This window comes from Protopterus annectens, chromosome 4.part0, assembly GCF_019279795.1.
Source record: "Protopterus annectens isolate FY-2018-M chromosome 4.part0, PAN1.0, whole genome shotgun sequence".
NCBI classification, from domain to species: Eukaryota; Metazoa; Chordata; order Ceratodontiformes; family Protopteridae; genus Protopterus; species Protopterus annectens.
Window position 1 is genome coordinate 59,637,443 of NC_056733.1, and position 19,650 is coordinate 59,657,092.

At 42.6% G+C, this 19,650-nt stretch overlaps 1 protein-coding gene across 1 annotated transcript in view; it reads left to right on the forward strand.

The window, feature by feature from the left end:
• The window catches only part of RPTOR (regulatory associated protein of MTOR complex 1), a 5,042,670-nt gene that overhangs the window by 4,220,591 nt on the left and 802,429 nt on the right, over positions 1 to 19,650 (forward strand). The window contains exon 25 of the mRNA XM_044068087.1: positions 6,658 to 6,763. Coding sequence (XP_043924022.1) covers positions 6,658 to 6,763 — 106 coding nt within the window. The remainder of the gene's footprint in view (positions 1 to 6,657; positions 6,764 to 19,650) is intronic.

The window sequence follows — 19,650 nt, forward strand, 5'->3', positions numbered from 1 at the left end:
AAGGTATTGGCCGCTTTCTCATGGTCAGATATGGAGCACACGTATGGTGCACCCTTTTGATTAACAGTTCCTGCTGTGGAATACCAGTCCACTGCTTATTTGTGCCTTCATAAAATTAATGGTTTGTTACTTCTAGGTTCTGTGGTACAGCAGAAAATCCTTTGTCACCTAAATCTGCTATTTTTTGAAATATTTATTTTTGAGCAATCTCATATTTGCCAGCCTTTTCTTCACTTTGACCTCTAATTTTGCAGTTATCTGTTTAAAGCTATTTCCATTTTCCAGCCTTTTGTTATATGAGTTGATATACTTCTTCAGTGTTTCATTTATTTTAATCAGATCTGAGCAGATTTGACTTTTTTATTGTCTAGATTACTGGAAGCCATGTTTAGCACCAAAGCTGGAGCTTGAATTTCTTTTTGCTGTTGATCAGAGTGCAGCCATCTTAGAAGTTGCAGAGAAAACTGTTATTTTGATCAGGAACTCCTTATGCCAGATGCAACAACTCTTAAGAAGACTTGTACAGCAGAGTGTCTTCTTGCTGAGCCATCTTACAAGGAATCCTGGATGACTGACCACATGGGGAAACATTTTTACACATCCTCATCCTTTTTCTCAAAGATGCTTTCATATCTGGGCTACTTTCATTTTACTACATTTTATTATTGCTGTTGTAGGGATCATGTGATATTGTACTGCATTTTATATTAATTCTTTTATATTATATATATATATATATATATATATATATATATATATATATATATATATGTAATATATATATACACACACATATATGTGTGTGTGTATATATATATATATATATATATATATATATATATATATATATATATATATATATATATATATATATATACCTTGGTTGCTTTTATGACTATGTGATATATAATGAGCTATTCATAAACGGACAAATATTTTAACACTTGAAGAAGCACAGTGGTGTGAGAGCTTGTGTATACATGTTGATTTTTATGGAAGTTATTGGATTGTTGTCCTATGGTATTCCTTGAGCCGAGTTTCTACAATTTTTTCCACATGGTGTTCTTCCAAGGTATTGCCAGTGATGAGTTTACAATTTAGATCTGTAATTTGATGGATTTGCTAAGGAGAAGTTTTACAACTTGACCATGCTTTCAATCATGGCAAACCTCATTATGCACATGGCATTCATTGTAGCAGAAGGTGTGACTAGGGTGACAGATGAGGACATTGCTGTTCATCATCTTGCAGGACTCTTTCTCACCAGTTTGGCTGAGGATATTGAGGTGACATTCATTAACATCCTCTTCCATGGCCCTAATAGTTTTGGCCAGAAGATCCAAGCCCACATGAAGAGAATGGAAAATCATTATAAGACCTTGGTAGTAGTAGCTGTCAGGTTGTTATCCAAACAGTCTGCCATCTCTAGTACAAAGAGTAGTAGGTGCCAGTTCAGGTTTCATTGCAAAGGAAATAGTCAAGGCTTCATTAAACTTTTCCAAAGAGGTAACAATAGTCATAGCCAGGATTCTTGATGATCACTAGGCAGGCATGGGCACCTCCTAGAAGTATGTGGCAGACCTGAGGACCAGATGACTTGTGCAGTTGTTTCTCCATAGGCATCTGGAGGGTTGTCTTGCCCCTCATGAGTTGGCGTGCTTCTTGATCACTTCAGACCTTTGGTTGAGAACAGTCATTAGTAAGGTATGCATCCCCCCCTTCCCATTGCTGGATGCTTACCTTATCTGAGAAAGGTGGCCAAATTAGACGTTCATCTCTTGTACAAAAAGACATCTAGATGGTCCCATCATATTGCAGAGGGCTAGGATTTTACTCTTGATTCTTTTTGGTGCAAAAAAAAAAAAAAGATGACTGACTTCAAGACCACTCTAGAGCTAAACAGTCTCAACACTTTATTCATAGAGATGCCCTTTGCATTGGCTTGGCTCTGACAGTCCTTCCATCTGTAACTGAAGAAGAGTGGCTATACTGTTTAGGACTTCATTACACTTTTGTGAATCACATTCCATAATAAGTCCCCAGGTTTGCTATGCTTCATAGTCAGGGCCAGTTATTTCCAGCTCCAGATGCTTCCATTTGTTCTCAACTCAGTCCCCAGAGTTTTCACCAATTGCACGTCTGTGGTGACAGCATGTCTGCTTCTGCTAGGACCTACAATGTTTTACTTCTTGGAAGACTGGCTTCTTGATGGACTTTCGTGAGATCAGCCAAGGGGGTGCATGGCCTCTTGCCTCTGGGCATAACTCTGAATGTTCTCACTGCCACATTGCAGCCATCTTAACAGCTGTTCACAGGCTGAGAGTTAAGGCACATTGGCTGTTAAGGCCTGGATCTCCGTGAGCAGGAAACAAGTTCTGATGTTAAAGGTTACAGACTGAAGGTGCTGGGTCTCTTGAAGGCAGACATCCTCATGATTTCCTTGGCCTTATTTTACATGTGATTTCTTGTGTGTGCCATCCAAGTTCAGTAATCACATACAAGAGGAACCTGGTCTTATTCTTTCTACTGGGAGGGGGTGGGAATGGGCTGTGGCTCTCTGGTGATTGTTCATATCTCCAGGTAGTCCATTTTATTAACAGACAGTGTGAGGCATATACCTGTTACTGCTGCATGAGTGATCCCACAGATTTTCATAGCTCAGGAGAATATCCCACATGTGAAAGGATACTTGCTGTGACTTGTTTGCCTTTCCACACCAGTGCAGGGGTATGTTGTGGTCCATCACAGGCCATTGACACTACTCCATGTTTTTTCCTACGTTTCCCTTTGAACAGACTCATCTTTCCTGCAAAAATGTTCTCTTGAGTTCTGCCGCAGTTAGGGTGGGAGGATGGCCTAATGGTTAAGGTGTTTGTCTTACAAACACAAGGTGCAAGGTTTGAGTCACACAAGGGATAATTGGCTAGGCTTAAAATGGCTCGCAAGGGCAGTTAGCTTAGTACTAATCTATGAACCCATATTTATTTGCCTGTATTGTTTCCATGGGGAGTATCTGTTGCAGTGTTCTGATATCCGTAGCTAGTTGAATTATTTATTAGACAGGGCTAAAGTTTCAAGAAGCACACACAATTGTTTGTCTCTTATTATGCCTGATCTTTGGGTGCGAGGATCTCCAAGGTCATCCATTGTTGGTAGCATTCCCTCTGCATCCATTTTTGTTGTATTCTTCATGGCAAGTTGTTGCCTAGTCCTCCAAAGGCCATTTCTTTCAGGGCCATACCATCCTCATCAGCCTTTGTGGATGGTATCTATGTGGCTGCTGCTTGGTCCTCCTTGAATACCTTTGCTGAGCACTCTAAATTGGACTTGGCTTGCAGATCCACAACATGCTTTTGAGCCAACTGTTGTGAGGTACTTTGTTCTATTACTTTCCATTGGGAAGAGCTTGGGATCCTGTCCTAAAGGTTATTGGAATGGACCAACTCCTGTGAAATACAAAAGTTATATACTTAACATAATGACAGATCAGCAGTAGTAGAACCATCCTCAATAATGCCATTTCCTGCCACTGCCCCCATCCCCACACACAAACATTTTTTAGTGTTATATCCTTGGCTCCTTAGCCTCTTTTTAACTTCAAATTTGGATAAGGAAACTAGTGTGATGCATTATAGTATCAAGGAGGAGTGTAAAAGTCTGGGAAAGTGTGGCGTTTCAAGCATTCCTAATGCCCGAGTCCTTAATCCTTGAGGTTACTGAGGATGGTCCCGCTCCTACAGATCTAGTATTAGAACAAGTATGTAGTTTTTTGTTTTTCTTCTTTATTACATACAGAGACACAAAATACTGGTTTCCAGTTGGCCATCATTCATGACTGCAGAAGATTTTTTATGTCCCTAGTGTCCCTGCCCCTTAAGAATCTGGGCAGCAGAATATAGCACGTGTGCTTCCATGTGCACATCCATCTTGCACTACTGCTTCCTTAATTCTTGGAGTCTTTTCCCACAGTTTTTTTAGGTGTCACTGCTAATGCAAGAGTCCCGCTGCAGCACACCCCCCTTCCCCAAAATTGCTCACCCTGTGTTGCCCACTTTACTCCTCCCTCCCCTCTCTGGCTTTCAGTCCCAGGCCCACAACCCTGATCATTGGCACCCTTGTTAGGGCTCTTTTCTTCTGCACCTCAGAACCTAATACTTGTTTGTGATACTCTGGAACTTCTTGGACCAGCTGTAAATAACAAGAAATTAAGGGTGACTTTCTTAAACACCAAAATGGAGCATAAACTAGCTTCATTACTTAAGTGGGCAAGGACTTCCATAGTGAGTGTTTATTGACCAAGCCGATTATACTCCGTTTAGTCGAACATCTAAAGGCCACTAGCTGTACTCAGTTTGAAGAACAGGTTGTAACTGGTTTCACTTGGCTTAGTAGAGGATCTTGCTTCTGAGAGTAGGTGTATCAAAGCAGAAAATTATATGAGAAAAGCAGTATGCCAAGTTCTCATTTTGTTTTTGTTACTTAAGTTGTGGAAACATACCTTGCAGCGCTTATGTGTGTGTATGTACTGTATGTATGTATGTATGAGTATGTGTGTGTGTGTGTGTGTGTGTGTGTGTGTGTGTGTGTGTGTGTGTGTGTGTGTATATATATATATATATATATATATATATATATATATATATATATATATATATATATATATACATATACATATACACACACACACACACCCTTTTTTAATGAAGGATGTATTGTGAAAACAGTGCATCTTTTCAATGGCTTTATGATCTTCTGAATTTACAAAACACTTTTTTGGAAGCTGCATGCCTTGTTGCTGCTGTATCTGATTTAATCATATATTTAGTTTGATCATTAAAGGGCAGCTGGCATGATGTATGCCAGTAAGAAGCTTGATAGTTCTCAGTTATAAGTGTGCCTAGCAATTGTACTACAGTTCCATTCATGGGAAATGCCTCACATTGTTTTTAGGTCATAGTCTGGATCTAATGAATAGCAAAAGTGGACAGTTTCTGGAGACTGAGAAGGTGGGGGGGGCAGTATGTTGGGCTAACCATATTGTTAAGAGTATAACAAGGTGAGCAATATAGTTTGTTCCTTTAGGTGCCTCAAATAGACAGTTGTACATGTACTGTCATCATCATCATCATCAAAGTACAAATCAGGCCACTGGGAGATTATTTGGGTAGACTGTTGAGGGAATAGGGAAACTAAGATTAAAACAAACAAGACTAAGAATTTACTCATGAAAATTTCTGCTGCAGTTTGAGTGGCAAAGATGGTATTGTGATCATGCTTCACTTGGCATTAGGGAGGACAAATGGGAAGCAGGAATGTGTAAGATAATGCAGCAGTAGTCGAAAGCAGCTGTGTATTATACAACCAGAGTAGTAGTCAATGGTTGCTGTGGTCTCTCTTCATCCTGCTGGGCTTAATTATATTCTTGCTTACATGTGATTATATTACTAGAACTAGTTGCTCAGACAACAAGTTAAAATTGAGGTCCTTTGTACCAGTCCAACTGGTTAGGAAATAGTATATTAAGCTGTTGAGACAGCCCATCCATGCTATTAACTACACAGTTGCAGTTTCTTCATCTTACTTAACTATATGTCTTATGCTAGGCATATAAAGTACGGAACAGTCAGGATTCTACTTGATGACCAAGCCTTCAGAAGATCATAAGAAATTAAGCTCCCCCCCTTTGCTTTTACCATAGCTGTCCTTATTTTTAAGCTTTTTTGACAACGCACTTCTTGCTGATCATGGTCGATTGATCCATTTGTTCCTTAAGAGGCAAGAGTTGTTTCCAGCCTATTTGTTCCCTGTGAGATGAGAAATGAAAATGGAGTCTTCATTCTTGCAGCCATTAGGGGCATTCTTTTGTTATACAGCCCTATTCCTGAACCCTGTTTGGTGGCATGAGCTTCTACACCACTATGATGAGACCATCTGTGCCTCCTGTTTGACATGCGTCTATGAGAACGACCATTACTGGAATGGGCAGATCCCCCCCCTTTGCCTGTTCTCAGGGAGACTGGCTTATTGTAACCATTACTACCCTTGCTTCCAGGGTGAGTGCCTGAGCCAGTACTGGCCCACCCCTGCCTGCTGTTACAGGTTCCTTAACTGCTAAGTGATTCTCTGGTGTTCAGCCTTACAGTCAGGGCTTCATCCCACTGAGGCTGCAAGTTGTTATTTTAGTGTTGTGCTTGTGATCCAGACAGTCAGCAATGGTGAGCTTTTGTAGTATCTGTTGAGATGCCTCATATTCTACCGATGCAGTTATTCTCATGCCATACCTTGTGATGTTTGATTATTATATATTTTTATGATGATACATATGTTCAGTTTAGTTGATATTTCTCATCTGTTGCATTTGACCAATCAACAGATGTATACTGTGAAGGATTTAGAACTACACTAAGGTAATTTCCTAACTGGGAAAAGCCGAAAGACACAACAACAACAACTACTACTACTACTAAGGTCATTTCATCATTAAAATAATTAACATTTATTTGTCAAGTATTTTTTTCTATGTACCAGAAGTGGAAAGGTGTGTTATTACTCTACAGGAGTCCTGAGAAGGGAAAGTTGCATAACTGTCTATCTCTATGTAATTGCTCCAAACTTTTACTTGATTATTCTCTGATGGTTTTCATTTTGCTTTGCTAGATGCCAGAAGAACATGATTCAGAGAGCCAAGTCCGAAAGGAGAGGGAATGGAGGTTTCTTCGGAATGCTCTTGTCCGGAAACTCTCACACCGCATTGTACAAAAGGGTGAGTTAGTCACTGCATGACAATTTTGATTTGTTTAGTGTATTTTTCTCCCTTCCTTACTGACCTTTAGAGTCTCTTTACCAATTAGTTAATTAGCGTTATTCGGGTAGAGGGTGTATTTTTGTCTTAATCTCCTCCCCCATCATAGTGACAGATTTCATCTGAAACAGGGCTGTGCTGTCTTGTGAGTGCTTGTTTCTATATACTTGTTAGTCCCCATTGATGGTATAAGGTGCTGTTTGGCACACTGAAGACACCTCATTATTTCTTCTTCTGCTACACCATCTGTGGGTGTCTACCAGCTTGCAGTGGTCCAGAGAGCCAGATACTCATTTCTATCTGTCCCCTGAGGCTTCTCTACCATCTGGACCACTGACTGTATCTTAGTTATCTGGGGTGCTGTCAGGGCTTCATTCTTCTGTGCCACTGAGCTGGCTTTGTTGCACAACACTTTGTAATTGCAGCGTACTATTTATGGATTACAGCCAGAAATAGTCACTGTGCCCAGTGCAGGCTTCTGTCCTTGGTGCGCCACCTTCACCAGACACTTGGTTGCATGTTACATAACACCAGGTTAGCATCATCTGTGTCCTTGAGCAAGCCAATGTGTAACTTGCACCTGTAGGTCATATGGAGGATTAAATTCCCTCTCTCTCAGGCTTCTTTTGAAGAGTCAGAAGAACTAGAGGCCACTTGATTCTAAGATAGACAAAGACAAGTGAGATCACTCCTTCTCTCCTTCTTCTGTGGTCCTAAGGCTTATGAAGTCCAGTGTAGACTGGCCTCACTCCTCTGTCCCATCACTTCTTACATTTTATACCAGTTATTTTAGAAAGTAGTCTAAGGAGGCCATGTGTTATTCTTCCCTTGGAGTCGGTGGTATTTATGATATTGCAGCAGCCTGAAGGCACCTTAACTCTGCTATGGCAGACTCTAAGAAGGCAGATAACCTTTACAAGATACATGCCTGAGTGAGAAATATCTCTTATCAGTTGACCTTGAACTGTCTCTTTTGTGATCTCTTTGGTTTAACACAGAGTCACTCTATCTCCCAGCAAGCCAAGCAGTTTAAAGGTTTAGTTAGGTGTGATAAGAGAAATTAATATTCATATGTATTGGAGCTTAGGGCCCTCAGCAGTTGTTCTCACTTATGTTCTCTTCCCCCTGTAGTGGCTCAGGCTTTGGAAGAGCTGGAAGAGTTCTGTGGGTTTGAGCTCAAGGAGGATATTACTGAAACTATGTTGACATCTCTCTAGGTGGTATATCATGTAGCCTGCTGTAATTTTAACTACTTAGATACTATGGCTAGGGCCATAGGCTCAGGTATGTGTTTGCACAAGTTGGTGCGACAGGGATAGTTATTCCTCAAGGAGGAGCTTATAAACAGTATTTTGGATTTCCATTTCAAGAGGGGAAGTACTCTTCAACCACATTTCTTAAGGTGTGGTTGATGATCTTCTGTAAAGGAAACTGCCCTTTATTGCTGTGGAGGGCCTTTTTGATCTGCCCTTTCCTTCTTCCCCTCTTCTTCTTTTAACCGTAGCTAGCCCCCAGAAGATGAAGCACGACTGCTAGCTCTGTGAGGAAAGTGCTAAAGTTTCACACAGCCTCAACTCTGCTGGAAGTATCTCTGCAGCTGTCTGTTCATCTTTGACTCCCAGTGGGGCAGTTCTGTGTTTACTCCTGCTTAGAGAAATGTAACAGTGAGACAGTTGTTTTTGGATGTGGCCAGTCTTTGGCATGCTTTAGAGTTTATTGGGCCTCCTCTAGAGAGAGTGCCACTGACGGACCAGTCTGTATTGGTAAGGATGCTATTATGGTCCAGACTGTACTGCTGAAAGGAATCACAGAGGCCTTCTGTTAATCAAAACAAAGAATCTTTACTTCCATTTCTGCTTGGTTTCAAAGGGCAGTGGCATTTTCTGTCACATTCTAGGCCTCAGTGACTTCTGCCAGCACATCTACTACATGTGATTCCTGATTTTGTGACCTTTTAGCATCTCATACTCATGTTTCTACAGGATGCTTGGATACTATCCTGGGCAGCGCAGTGGTGCAGCGGTTAACGGTGTCTCCTCACAGCAAGAGGTTCTCCGGTTCAATTCTCTGCTGGGGTGCCTTCTGTGTAGAGTCTGCATGTTTTCCCTGCGTTTGCATGAGTTTCCTGCAGGTACTCCGGTTTCCTCCCACATTCCAAAAACATGCATCTGGAGTGTTTCTCCGCGGGCCTCCACTGAAAATAGGCTCTGTTCCTAGTCAGACTCTCCTGGTCAACAAATGTTAAATAAAATAAAGTAAGTAAATAAGTGTCAAGTGGATATGATGGAAACTTTTGGTGAGTTAATGTTTTGAGATCCACACAGGAGTTTCCTTCAGGTTACATTGAATGGACTTTCACTTTCAGTACAAAGTGTTGCCTTTTGTGCATCCTTCAGTGGACAAAGCCTTTGTGAAGATGTTGGCACTGGTGACTGGGGGACTTCCAGGAGAAAGATTTCTGTATGTTCCCTTCTTGGATGATTGCTTGTGGTAGACTGGTCCAGGGAGTTCCTGGAAGTATCTTTGTGTTAGACACGTCTCTGGCTACACTCCTTGGGCTGACTAAAAAGTGAGAGAAGTCCTATCTGACTAATAAGTAGAGAGTTGCTGCAGAATGAGGCATTACTCGCAGGATTTTACATTCTTGGGGAAGTGAGTGAGCTGGTGGGATCTCTCAGATGCTCCTCCAGTTCTGGAGCTGCAGATGCAGAGGATGTGTTTATTTTTTTCAGAAATGGGGCAGTCTGTCAACTGACATGTTCACCATTTTGGAGAATGCAGTTTTCTCCTTTTTCTTTTTGTCTGATTTCTGTTTTTTTATAAATTTTGTGACTTATTTTTATCATATGATTTCTCTATCTGGTGAAAATACTTGAATTCTTAATTCTTTACACTGATAAATAGTGAATTTGAGGGAAAAAGGAGGCAGCAGAGAAATGGTCTTCAGTGTGTGACATCTTGAAGATTTGATATATAATTTTGTCACTTTTTTTTTTATTTTTAAACTTGTACTTCAGAGTAGTGGCATCCCACAATCCCACTGGAAGTGGGAGTTGTTACTGGTCACAGAAATTTCGTGCTCATTAGCTGAACAGATGTTTGGCTAGATACACTAACTTTTTCAAGAACTTTGGTCCAGATTTTCAGCATCTACAGGTTTGAGTTGTATGATCTACATAATCCATATGCAAACAGCAAAGTCAGAGAACACCCCACCACCAAGGTACTAGTGGGCATTTAAATTATTAACAATTCTTACAAAACAAGATCCACACTGCATGAAGTCAGTGGAAACTAACAACATATATTCACATTACTATTTTATATATCACTTGTAATTGTACAAATAATTAAACTGGAAAGTTGTTCAATGAAGAATAAATTACTTCACTTCTGATTCGAAGTTAACACACACTAATTTTTATTATCTCTAATACTTTCCACAATTTACACATCTGATCTGCTCCACTTTGGGAATCTGGGTAAGGCTAAACTTAAAGTGAATGAGGTAATGCTCAAACCAGGAGACAGGCTCCACTATTAAGTCCCTGGTTACCGCATGGAGCTGGAAGATCAAGTCTAATAAGTGTCCATACTTATGAGTAGCACTGAAAGCAACTTGAGCAAAGCTCAAGCTTTCTAATAATAATAAAAGCTTTGTGGCTGGCACCACAAGTCTTGTTGTCAGCTCATGCAATAAGATCCCCAATATTTACAATGCAGGAGATTTATGAACTAGATTGACAAGGAGATCTGAGAACTCTTACATATGTGTGCCTAGGTAACCCTGTGGGCAGTACATAAGAAAGAATATGCAGTTCCTTTCTTGAAGCAAAGGAGATAATTGCTCATCCATCTTCCTGAACTTGTGCAACAGCTTCAACTAATAATTTTACTCGGTGGTCTCAAACCTTTTTTACACCAAGGACCGGTTTCATGTAAGACAATTTTCCGCAGACTGGCTATTGCGCGCGCATAAAAATAAAGCATAATAAACTGCATAATAAATACAACTCACCACAATGCAGAATCAGTGGGAGCCCTGAACTTGTTTCCCCACAACGAGACAGTCCTTTCTAGGGGTGATGGGAAGACAATGACACCCGAAGTTTATTCCTTATGTCCAGTCTACTCCATAATTTCTTTTTGGTTGCTGTCATTGTTGAAAGCCCCACTTTACAAAGATAGGATGTTGGAAATAGAAGCAGGGTTTTCAGTGCGTATTCTAACAACTTTCTAAGTTTATAAAAGCAATTTTTAAATCTGTCCCTATTATTTTTGGCTCTGTTCAAATTTGTTGCACGAGAGGTTGAGAGGTACGTAAACCTAATGGAAACCTTTTTCTGAATCTAGCAACTTTTTTTGTTTATAAAAGCAATATTTAAAATCTGTTCTTTTTATTTGTGGCTCTGTCCAGATTTATTGCGAGAAAGGTATGGTTGAAAGGTGCACAAACCTAATGGAAACCTTATTCTGAATCTAGCAACTTTCTAAGTTTATAACAGCAATATTTAAAATCTTTCCCTATTATTTGTGTCTCTGTCAAGATTTATTGTGAGGTTGACAGGTATGGTCAAGAGGCAGCAAACCCAATGGAAACCTTTTTCTGAATCTAGCAACTTTCAAAATTTATAAGAGCAGTATTTAAATTCTGTTCCTGTTATACATGGCTGTCATACCTCTCAACTGTCCAGATTTTCACCTCATATTTTTGGTCTGTTCCTCATAAAATCTGTTGTTTTCTGGATTTTTGTGGCGATTAAGTGATGACTGAAGTCATTATATAATGACAGGTGTTTGAGTTTCAGATTTCATATCCTTCAGAAAATGCATGGTAACACAAGACCTTGCATTCTATCAACTTTCTAAGTATATAAGAGCAATATTTAAAATTAGTTCCTATTTTTGGGGCTTTGTCTCCCTATTAGTTTTGGCTTTGTGCAGACTTTTTGTGCCCAGACGTTGAGAGTGCTCTGTCCAGAGTTGTTCAAGAGTTTGAGAGGTATGGTTGAAAGGTACGCAGACCTCTTAATTGATGCTGTTGCTGTTGCCAGGGATCACACTCACTTTTCTCTCTGTCTCTCTCACACACACAAACACACACAGTCTCTTCTACTTTCATGCAGTTATTCACTCACACGCAGACAGAAACATACACACTTTTTTTCCATTTCATTTATTTTTATTTTACACTTTCTAAACAGTAAAAGAGCTAGTGCAAGTGTAAAATAACAGCTCCATCAATCCTACTGTTCACTGTCTCGTACAATCTCTGCTTTCACGTACATACATTCTACTTTATCGCACACATTCACTCACGCAAGCTCTCTCTCACTCTTTTGATCTCTTTCACACACACTCTCACCTCTGCTTTCATACACGCATTCACTCATACAAGATCGCTCTTTCTCTCTCGATATCTCACACACAGTCTCCTCTACTTTCATACACGTTTCAGTCACGTATGCAGACAGAAAGATAAACACACTCACACGCATACATACACACATTCACTTTTTTGTTTTCACTCCCTACCTAAAAGTTTCTGTGTGGCCCGGTACCAAATGATCCATGGTCAGGTGGTTGGGGACCGCTATCTTAACTAATGGTAGGCATTTGTAATTTGAAGGGCTCTTTCTTCCTGCCATGGTGAAGAAAACAGGAACACAAGGGGACTTGTTCAAAGATTCAGAGTTCATAAACCACTTTCAGGAGGAAAATGTGGGTTAGTCCTAAGGAACACCCAAACCTTGTGAAAAACTAAATGGAGTTCCCTCTGCAAGATGTCCTGAAATTCAGAAATAATAAGCCATATATTTTGAACACTTTGTGGTATCTCAAAGTGCATCCTTGCTTCCACTGATGAGGTTTTGCTTTGTTATACCATTATTTTATTGTACAAATTGGTTGTGTTTGATACTGTAACTGTTCTCTATTTCACTTTAATTTTTTTTATTAAAGGAAATTTTAATTGCAGTGGTGCCTACCTGATATGCTTTCTCATTGCTCTCATTTGCATAACTTTGCTTTTACTGTTGTATGCTATTATTTGTACTTTGCTATTCTGTGAGCACATACTATAGGAGACACTGTTTTACTATGTATTATGTCACTTTCTTCAACTTGTGGATATACTGAGCCCATTACTGCATTAAACAGTCAAAAGTCCATTACAGGAGGACTTTGCAAAGAAATCAACTTTAAAAATTGCTGGGCTAGCAGGTTCAAATAGTGGATGTGAAATCTTGCCACAAAAGAGATTCAGGTCCTAGAGAAGAAAGAGGTTCTTTAGGGAGATCAGAAATGCATCACCTTCTTTGAGGGACCACATGAACAGTCAGTGCTGGGACACAACCCTGCCATCTTTGCGGTCACTGTAGGCAGAAGCAAGTACTCTGACTGTGGAGAAACTGCAAACCAAAACATGCAGGTGGCCTAAGGTGGTTGTGCATGAAACTGAGAAATACTTGATATGTTCTATTAAAGAACATACATTTTTATTTGGAGGAAGCTCACTTGTCCACTGACTGCTCCATATGCTTGGGTTTAACCCCAGGGCCCTGAAAGACTGCGAGGCCAAGTTGATTTTGATGGGGCTTCTCCCCTCTACAGAGGCAGTCACCTCCTTGTCTTCTTTTGCGACTGGGTCTGCGGTCACGGCTGTGACCTCTTCTGCAACAACTATTGTGTCCTCCCTCCCTCCCAGGCCATGACTCATCCTGACCACAGACCTGAAGAAAGGGAGTCTAGGAAAGACAGACATAAAGAGAGAGAAAGAGAGAGAGAGAGAGAAAAGGGAAGGAAGAAATCCCCGGAACGCTTGGATCCATGGGTCCTCCTCCCAAGATACCTGACATTACCAGGCAGACTTCCCCTTGGCTCTGTTCTCCAAAGTTTTCCCCGGAGCCAGAGGAGTTCTGGCCTCTGTTTAGGGCCTCCGTTCACCATCCTTCCCGGCTGCTGTCAGTGACTTCTTCAAGGTTGACTATGAGTTTTTCAAATGCTAGCATGGACAGGATGATGCAAAGGTTTATTCGCACCCAGCTTCAGATGGGGGTCTTGCTGACACCCTCTCCCTCTGGAGGGGAGAGCTCACAATCGTTGTTTGCCCCGATTTCTCCTTCTCCGATCTGTCCTCTGGTATCGGAGTCCCTGGATCCGAGAAGTTCCGGAGTCAGGGGGTTGGCACCAATAGTACCATCTACCTCAACACCGGCAGTTACCTTGAATGTGTCTGGTCCGACCGGGTCGGATCTGAGCTCTCAGAGCCATAGCCTGGCCATCGGATCCGAGGGGGTTGGGCTTTTCTCCTTCGGTTCTGACTTTGTTGGGTCACTGCCTATCCCTCGGGGTCTCGGCACTTCGGGCTCAGCTCTGATCCCTGCGTCGGATCTGGGGAGAGTGTCCTCTCTTTCAGTGGTTCGGGAGGCTCGCTCCCCCTCAGCATTTAACGTGGTGGTGAGGGTTCTCTCTAATGGATCGAGGCCCCTGACCATCTCCTCGGAGTCCGCCCTGACCCCCTCTCTTCTGGGTGTGTCTTCTGCCATCCTGCCCATGCAGGGACAGCCCGTGCTTGACATGCCCCAGACTGTTCCCCTCGCGGAACCACAAGCTGTTTGTGAGTCCTCTCTGGAGTGTCCCACCAAAGAGGTTCCTCACAAACCCAAGTGCAAGAGGAGGCACTTGGATTCCCCCTAGTCCCTCACGGAGAATACCGACTTGGGAAAGGCTTCCCCAGATCACCCCCCCCCCCCCAAGGATGTCTCCTTTGGAGATATCATGGAGCTCCTGCATCAGCGGGGGGTTGGTCCACCCCTAAGCCTTCCTCGGATGAGTCTGTGTTTCTCAAAGCATTCGACATGGGCCCATCTACTTTTTGGGGACCCCCGGTGGACCTTATTACCAACAGGGCATGGAAAGAGACTGATACCATGCAGCCAATTCCAAAGCATCCAGATAAAATTTTGAGCCCCCCGGTAGATAGACCAAGCTGGAACAAGGGGTCCCCAGGGGATGCCATGGTGGTAGCGGCCGCCACAAAGAAGGAACTAGCTCAGGAGAGTTCTGTGGTCCATCTTCCGGACCAAGAGTCCAGGACGATGGACCATCTGGGAAAGCGGACTTATGCTTCAGCCACCTTTTGTATTAGGGCACTAAATTATATGGGTCACATTACCAGACTTCAGCATGTCCTGGTAAAAGAGTACACTGAGTCTCCCCCGGAGTCCATGTTGCCAGAGGATAAACACACATTCTCTGTGCAAATGGCCACTCTGAAAGGGGTTACCAACATGTCCATATACCTCCTTTCTCATGCCACCGAAGGAGCGGCACGGATGGCCAGGTTCGGCATTGCCAAGAGGCGATACACCTGGCACCGGCTATGTAATTTTGTGGAACTCTTCAAGGCGTCTTTTGCAAATGCTCCCTATGATGGCTCTTCCTTGTTTGGGAGGACAGTTCGTGACACACTTGTCCAGGGTGAGAAGGATGGGAAGACACTGTCGGCCGTATGGATTTGCTTCTCTAACCCTCAAAGATCCTTTTCCAGGAATCAGTGGGGGCAAAACAAGATGTGGTTCTGGAAGTCTCAGTATTCCTGGGATACTCAGGAGTCCTTTTCCTCTAGTGGCAGAGGAGGACAAGACAGACCTTGGCCCAGAGGCAGAGGGGGTCCGAAGAACTTCGGATGTTCATCGTGTTTCACTGTTGCAGTCATTACAATTGAGTTATCCTGCTGGCAGGCTACCTGCAGTCGGCCTGAATTCCAAAGTCTAGGTCCGGCGTCGGTTGCTTTCGCCTCCTCCCTGACGTCAGTGCGCCAGGGGTATTAAAGATGCAGCAGATGCCATTTTCTTCAGTCTTTCTTGCCATATGGTGCCTGAAGCAAAAGCAGTTCACAAGTGCCGGTCAGCCGACTCCTGAGATTTTCGTATTCGAATTTCAGATCAGTCTTCATTAAAAGCTAAATACCCCGTTGGGGAAACTTTTTTCTTGTTCCAGATCGATGTCAGAAAAAGTTAATTGTATTTGTTGTGGGAAGCAAATACCTCATAAGGACTTCCATTCTTGCGTAGGCCCTGATCACGACGTTGCTAATTGTCGGTTTTGTGCTAGATTAACCAACGCACTATTAAGCGGCGGTACGATTTTGCATTTCACTATTTTGGCAGATTTAATTACAAGATGTCGTCGGCTAGCTATCCGACTACCACAATTCAAAAGAAATGCAAAGAAAAAGAAAAGGACAGGCATACGAGGTCCAAAACTGATGAGGCTTCTTCTAAGCCAGTCGCCGGTTCTCAGTGAGGCGCTTTTGCAGCCCCTGATGCCCGTTACTTTAGAGCCGCAAGCCGCTTCTGACTCCCACGTGGAGCCGACCAGGCCACTGGAAACTCAAGGTATTGGAACCTTGGAAACTTTTTCCTCAGATGGGTCTGGAGCCGCTGAGCAGTCATTTGCTTCTGAGGGTGTTTTCAGGCCTACACAGTTATATGTTAAAATGACTTCAGCTTCAAAGGCAAAGACTAAAGCTTCTCTAAAGACAAAGAAACAAGTACAACAGCCCCTTGGACAGGCCTCCGTGCCTAAAAAACAGATGCTAAAAGTGGCCGAAGACCTAATTACTTTGATCAGGGGTTCCCATCTCCCTCCTGATAAGAGGCCTAGGCAAGAGACAGAATATGACTCTTCAGATCAGGTTTCCATTTCCTCTGATTCCTCTTCTGATCAGGAATACTCTCTTCCTCCCTATGAGGATTCTGATGCTGAAGAATCTATCTCTTCAGCCTCTCCTCCTGAGGATTATTCTTTTGGGGAAACTGCATACCATGAGGGAGCATTTTCACTGGGAGAGCCAAGACTATTCAGAATCTAAGAAAGGGCTCAGAGACTTCCTTTTACTACCTCAGCACAGGCCCCTTGTTATTCCACTTGTGCTAGACGTTGTAGATGACGTATTTTCAGAGTCCAGTTTGACTCCTGACACTTTACCTCCAGCTCCTGTTAACCCAGGCAGATACTACAGGGTTCCTAAATCACATACATTTCTTTTTAAGAACTCTGCTGCTGACCCAGAAACTCTCTCTCAAGGTCCCAAAGGGGACAAGACTTCCACTGCAATAAACCCTACCCCCTCTGACAGGGATTCTAGGCACTGGACACATGGGGATAAAAGATTTACACCTCTGCTACCTTGGCTATAAGGGCTTTAAATTGTCAGTTTCATATGCTTAAATATCATCAATATATTATGTCACAGCTTAAACAGAAAATGTTGATAAATTCTGAGTGTGCAGAAAACAAAGAAATGCAGGATTTATTGCATGCAGCTGAACAAGTGGGAAAGCATACTTTGCAATGCGGTTTTGATTCTCTGGAGGCCTTCTGCAGGGCCACTGTTACGGGTTCTGTCATTCGGAGGCATGCCTGGTTAAAGGAACAGAATCTGCCTGATCATGTTAAAGCAAAATTATTAGATGCTCCATTACAGCATGATACCTTGTTTGGTGTTAAAGCAGAACAGGTGTTGAAGAAAATGGAGGACAAAGCTAAATCTATGCAAACAGTCAAGGATTTCTTACAGGTACAGCCTCCAAGATTTAGCAGGCACTAGCCTACAAAGACTTGGTCCTTTCCAATGTTAGACAGGCCACAAAGAGGCAGATACAGACGCCCTAGAGGCAGATCCCAGCCCCAAGGCTCATACAGGTCTAAACAATGGGGTACTTCTACCTCCAAAAGCGGAGAAGACAAATCACAGCCATACAGGAAACAGTCCCAATGACTTCTCAGCCAGCGCCAAGCACTTACCTTCTGGCAGCACCTTTAGGGGGAAAACTAGCACTTTTTTCTCAAAATTGGCACGTAATAACCTAGGACAAATGGGTCTTGGATATAGTATCTCAAGGCTACAGGTTTCACTTTAACACCCTGCCAAGGGCAAAAGGTTTGCCAGACCTGCCAAAAAATCAATGGGCAGAGGCACAAAAGCAAGTGTCATCCCTCATGGACATGAGGGCCATTCAGCAAGTACAACAGCAAGAGCAGGGACAAGGATTTTACTCAAGACTGTTCTTGGTGCCCAGAAAGGACATAGCCCGGAGACCAATACTGGACCTGTCTATTCTAAACACATACCTGAATATTCCAAGATTCAATATGTTGACTCTGCAGCAGCTTCTGCCCATGCTGGGCAAGAAGGCTTAGCTTGTGACTTTAGACCTAAAAGAGGCATACCTGCATGTCCCAATCAGACAATCATGCAGAAGGTACTTCAGATTCATAGCTGGCTAAATGCACTACCAATTCTCTGCACTGCCCTTTGGCTTATCTACTGCGCCCAGGGTCTTCACAAAATGCCTGGTTCCAGTAATTGCATTTTGCAGACAAAGAGGAATACAAATATATCCTTACTTGGACGACTGCCTTATTCAAGCAGAGAACAAGGACATTCTGCTACATCATCTGGCGTTTGTAAAAAGATTATTAACATGCCTAGGGTACACAGTACATGAAAAGAAATCAAAACTAGTACCCTCTCAAGAGATAATATTCCTGGGTGCAAGCTTAAATACAACTGCCCAGATGGCTTATCTCATGCCAGACAAACAAAGGAAACTGACTACTTATTTCAAAATGTTGGCAACAAAGACCCAGTTATCTGCAAGAAAAATTCTGCAGGCTTTGGGCTTCATGGCATCCTGCATTCTGCTAATTCCATATGTAAGACTACATATGAGGAAACTTCAATGGTATCTAAAAAGTGTTTGGACTCAACATTGCCACAGCCTGGAAACATTAATTACCCTCATTCCCTGCCTGCAACAGGAGTTTCTTTGGTGGGCAAAGGCCTGTCACCACAACAAGGGACAGCCATTCGCTTTACCCACAGCCAGGCAGATATTAACAACAGTACATCAGATTATGCCTGGGGGGCCCACATGGGAGGAAGATGCATTCAGGGCACATGGTCCACAAGCCAAATGCATCTACATATCAACCAAAAAGAGATGCTAGCTGTTCAGAATGCCCTGACAGCCTTCAAGGATCTACTTCATCTGGGACAACTACTGATAAAGACGGACAATACTACAGTCTTGTGGTACATAAACAAGCAGGGAGGCACTCATTCCTACCCCCTATGCAGACTAGCCATGAATTTGTGGGACACAGCATTGACTTACCAAGTACATCTGCAGGCACAATTCCTGCCAGGAAAGATAAATACTCTGGCAGATGAACTAAGCAGAAACCTCATGGATCCCCAAGAGTGGAAATTGGATCCGCAAGTCTTCAGCATAACAAGGAATTGGGGGTGCCCGGACATAGATCTATTTGCCTCCCCCCACAACTGCCAACTGAATTGATTCTGCACAAGGACTTATCACAAGCAAGCATGGAAAGTAGATGCTCTATCTTTCAGCTGGAAAAACTTAACAGTCTATGCCTTTCCTCCACTGCCTCTCCTCCCCAAGGTACTCTTAGAAGTCAGACAAGAGAAGCCAAAAATGATACTGATTGCCCCAGACTGGCCCCGCCAGCACTGGTACCCAATCCTAAGGAACTTGTCTCGATAGCCAGCCCGGACATTACCTCAACTTCCTCACTTACTCTCCCAACACAACAATCAGATCCTGCACAGCCAACTCAAGACCTTAAATCTGGCAGCATGGCGGATAATGTAGTCATTCAAAACACACCTCTCTCTAAAGCGGTGATGGATGTTATTTTGGAGGCCAGGAGGCCTAGTACCAGAAAATCTTATGCTGAAAAATGGAAGAGATTCTGTGCTTGGAACCAGGCACAAGGTATTGATACGACTGTACCAAATATTCCTCAGATTTTGC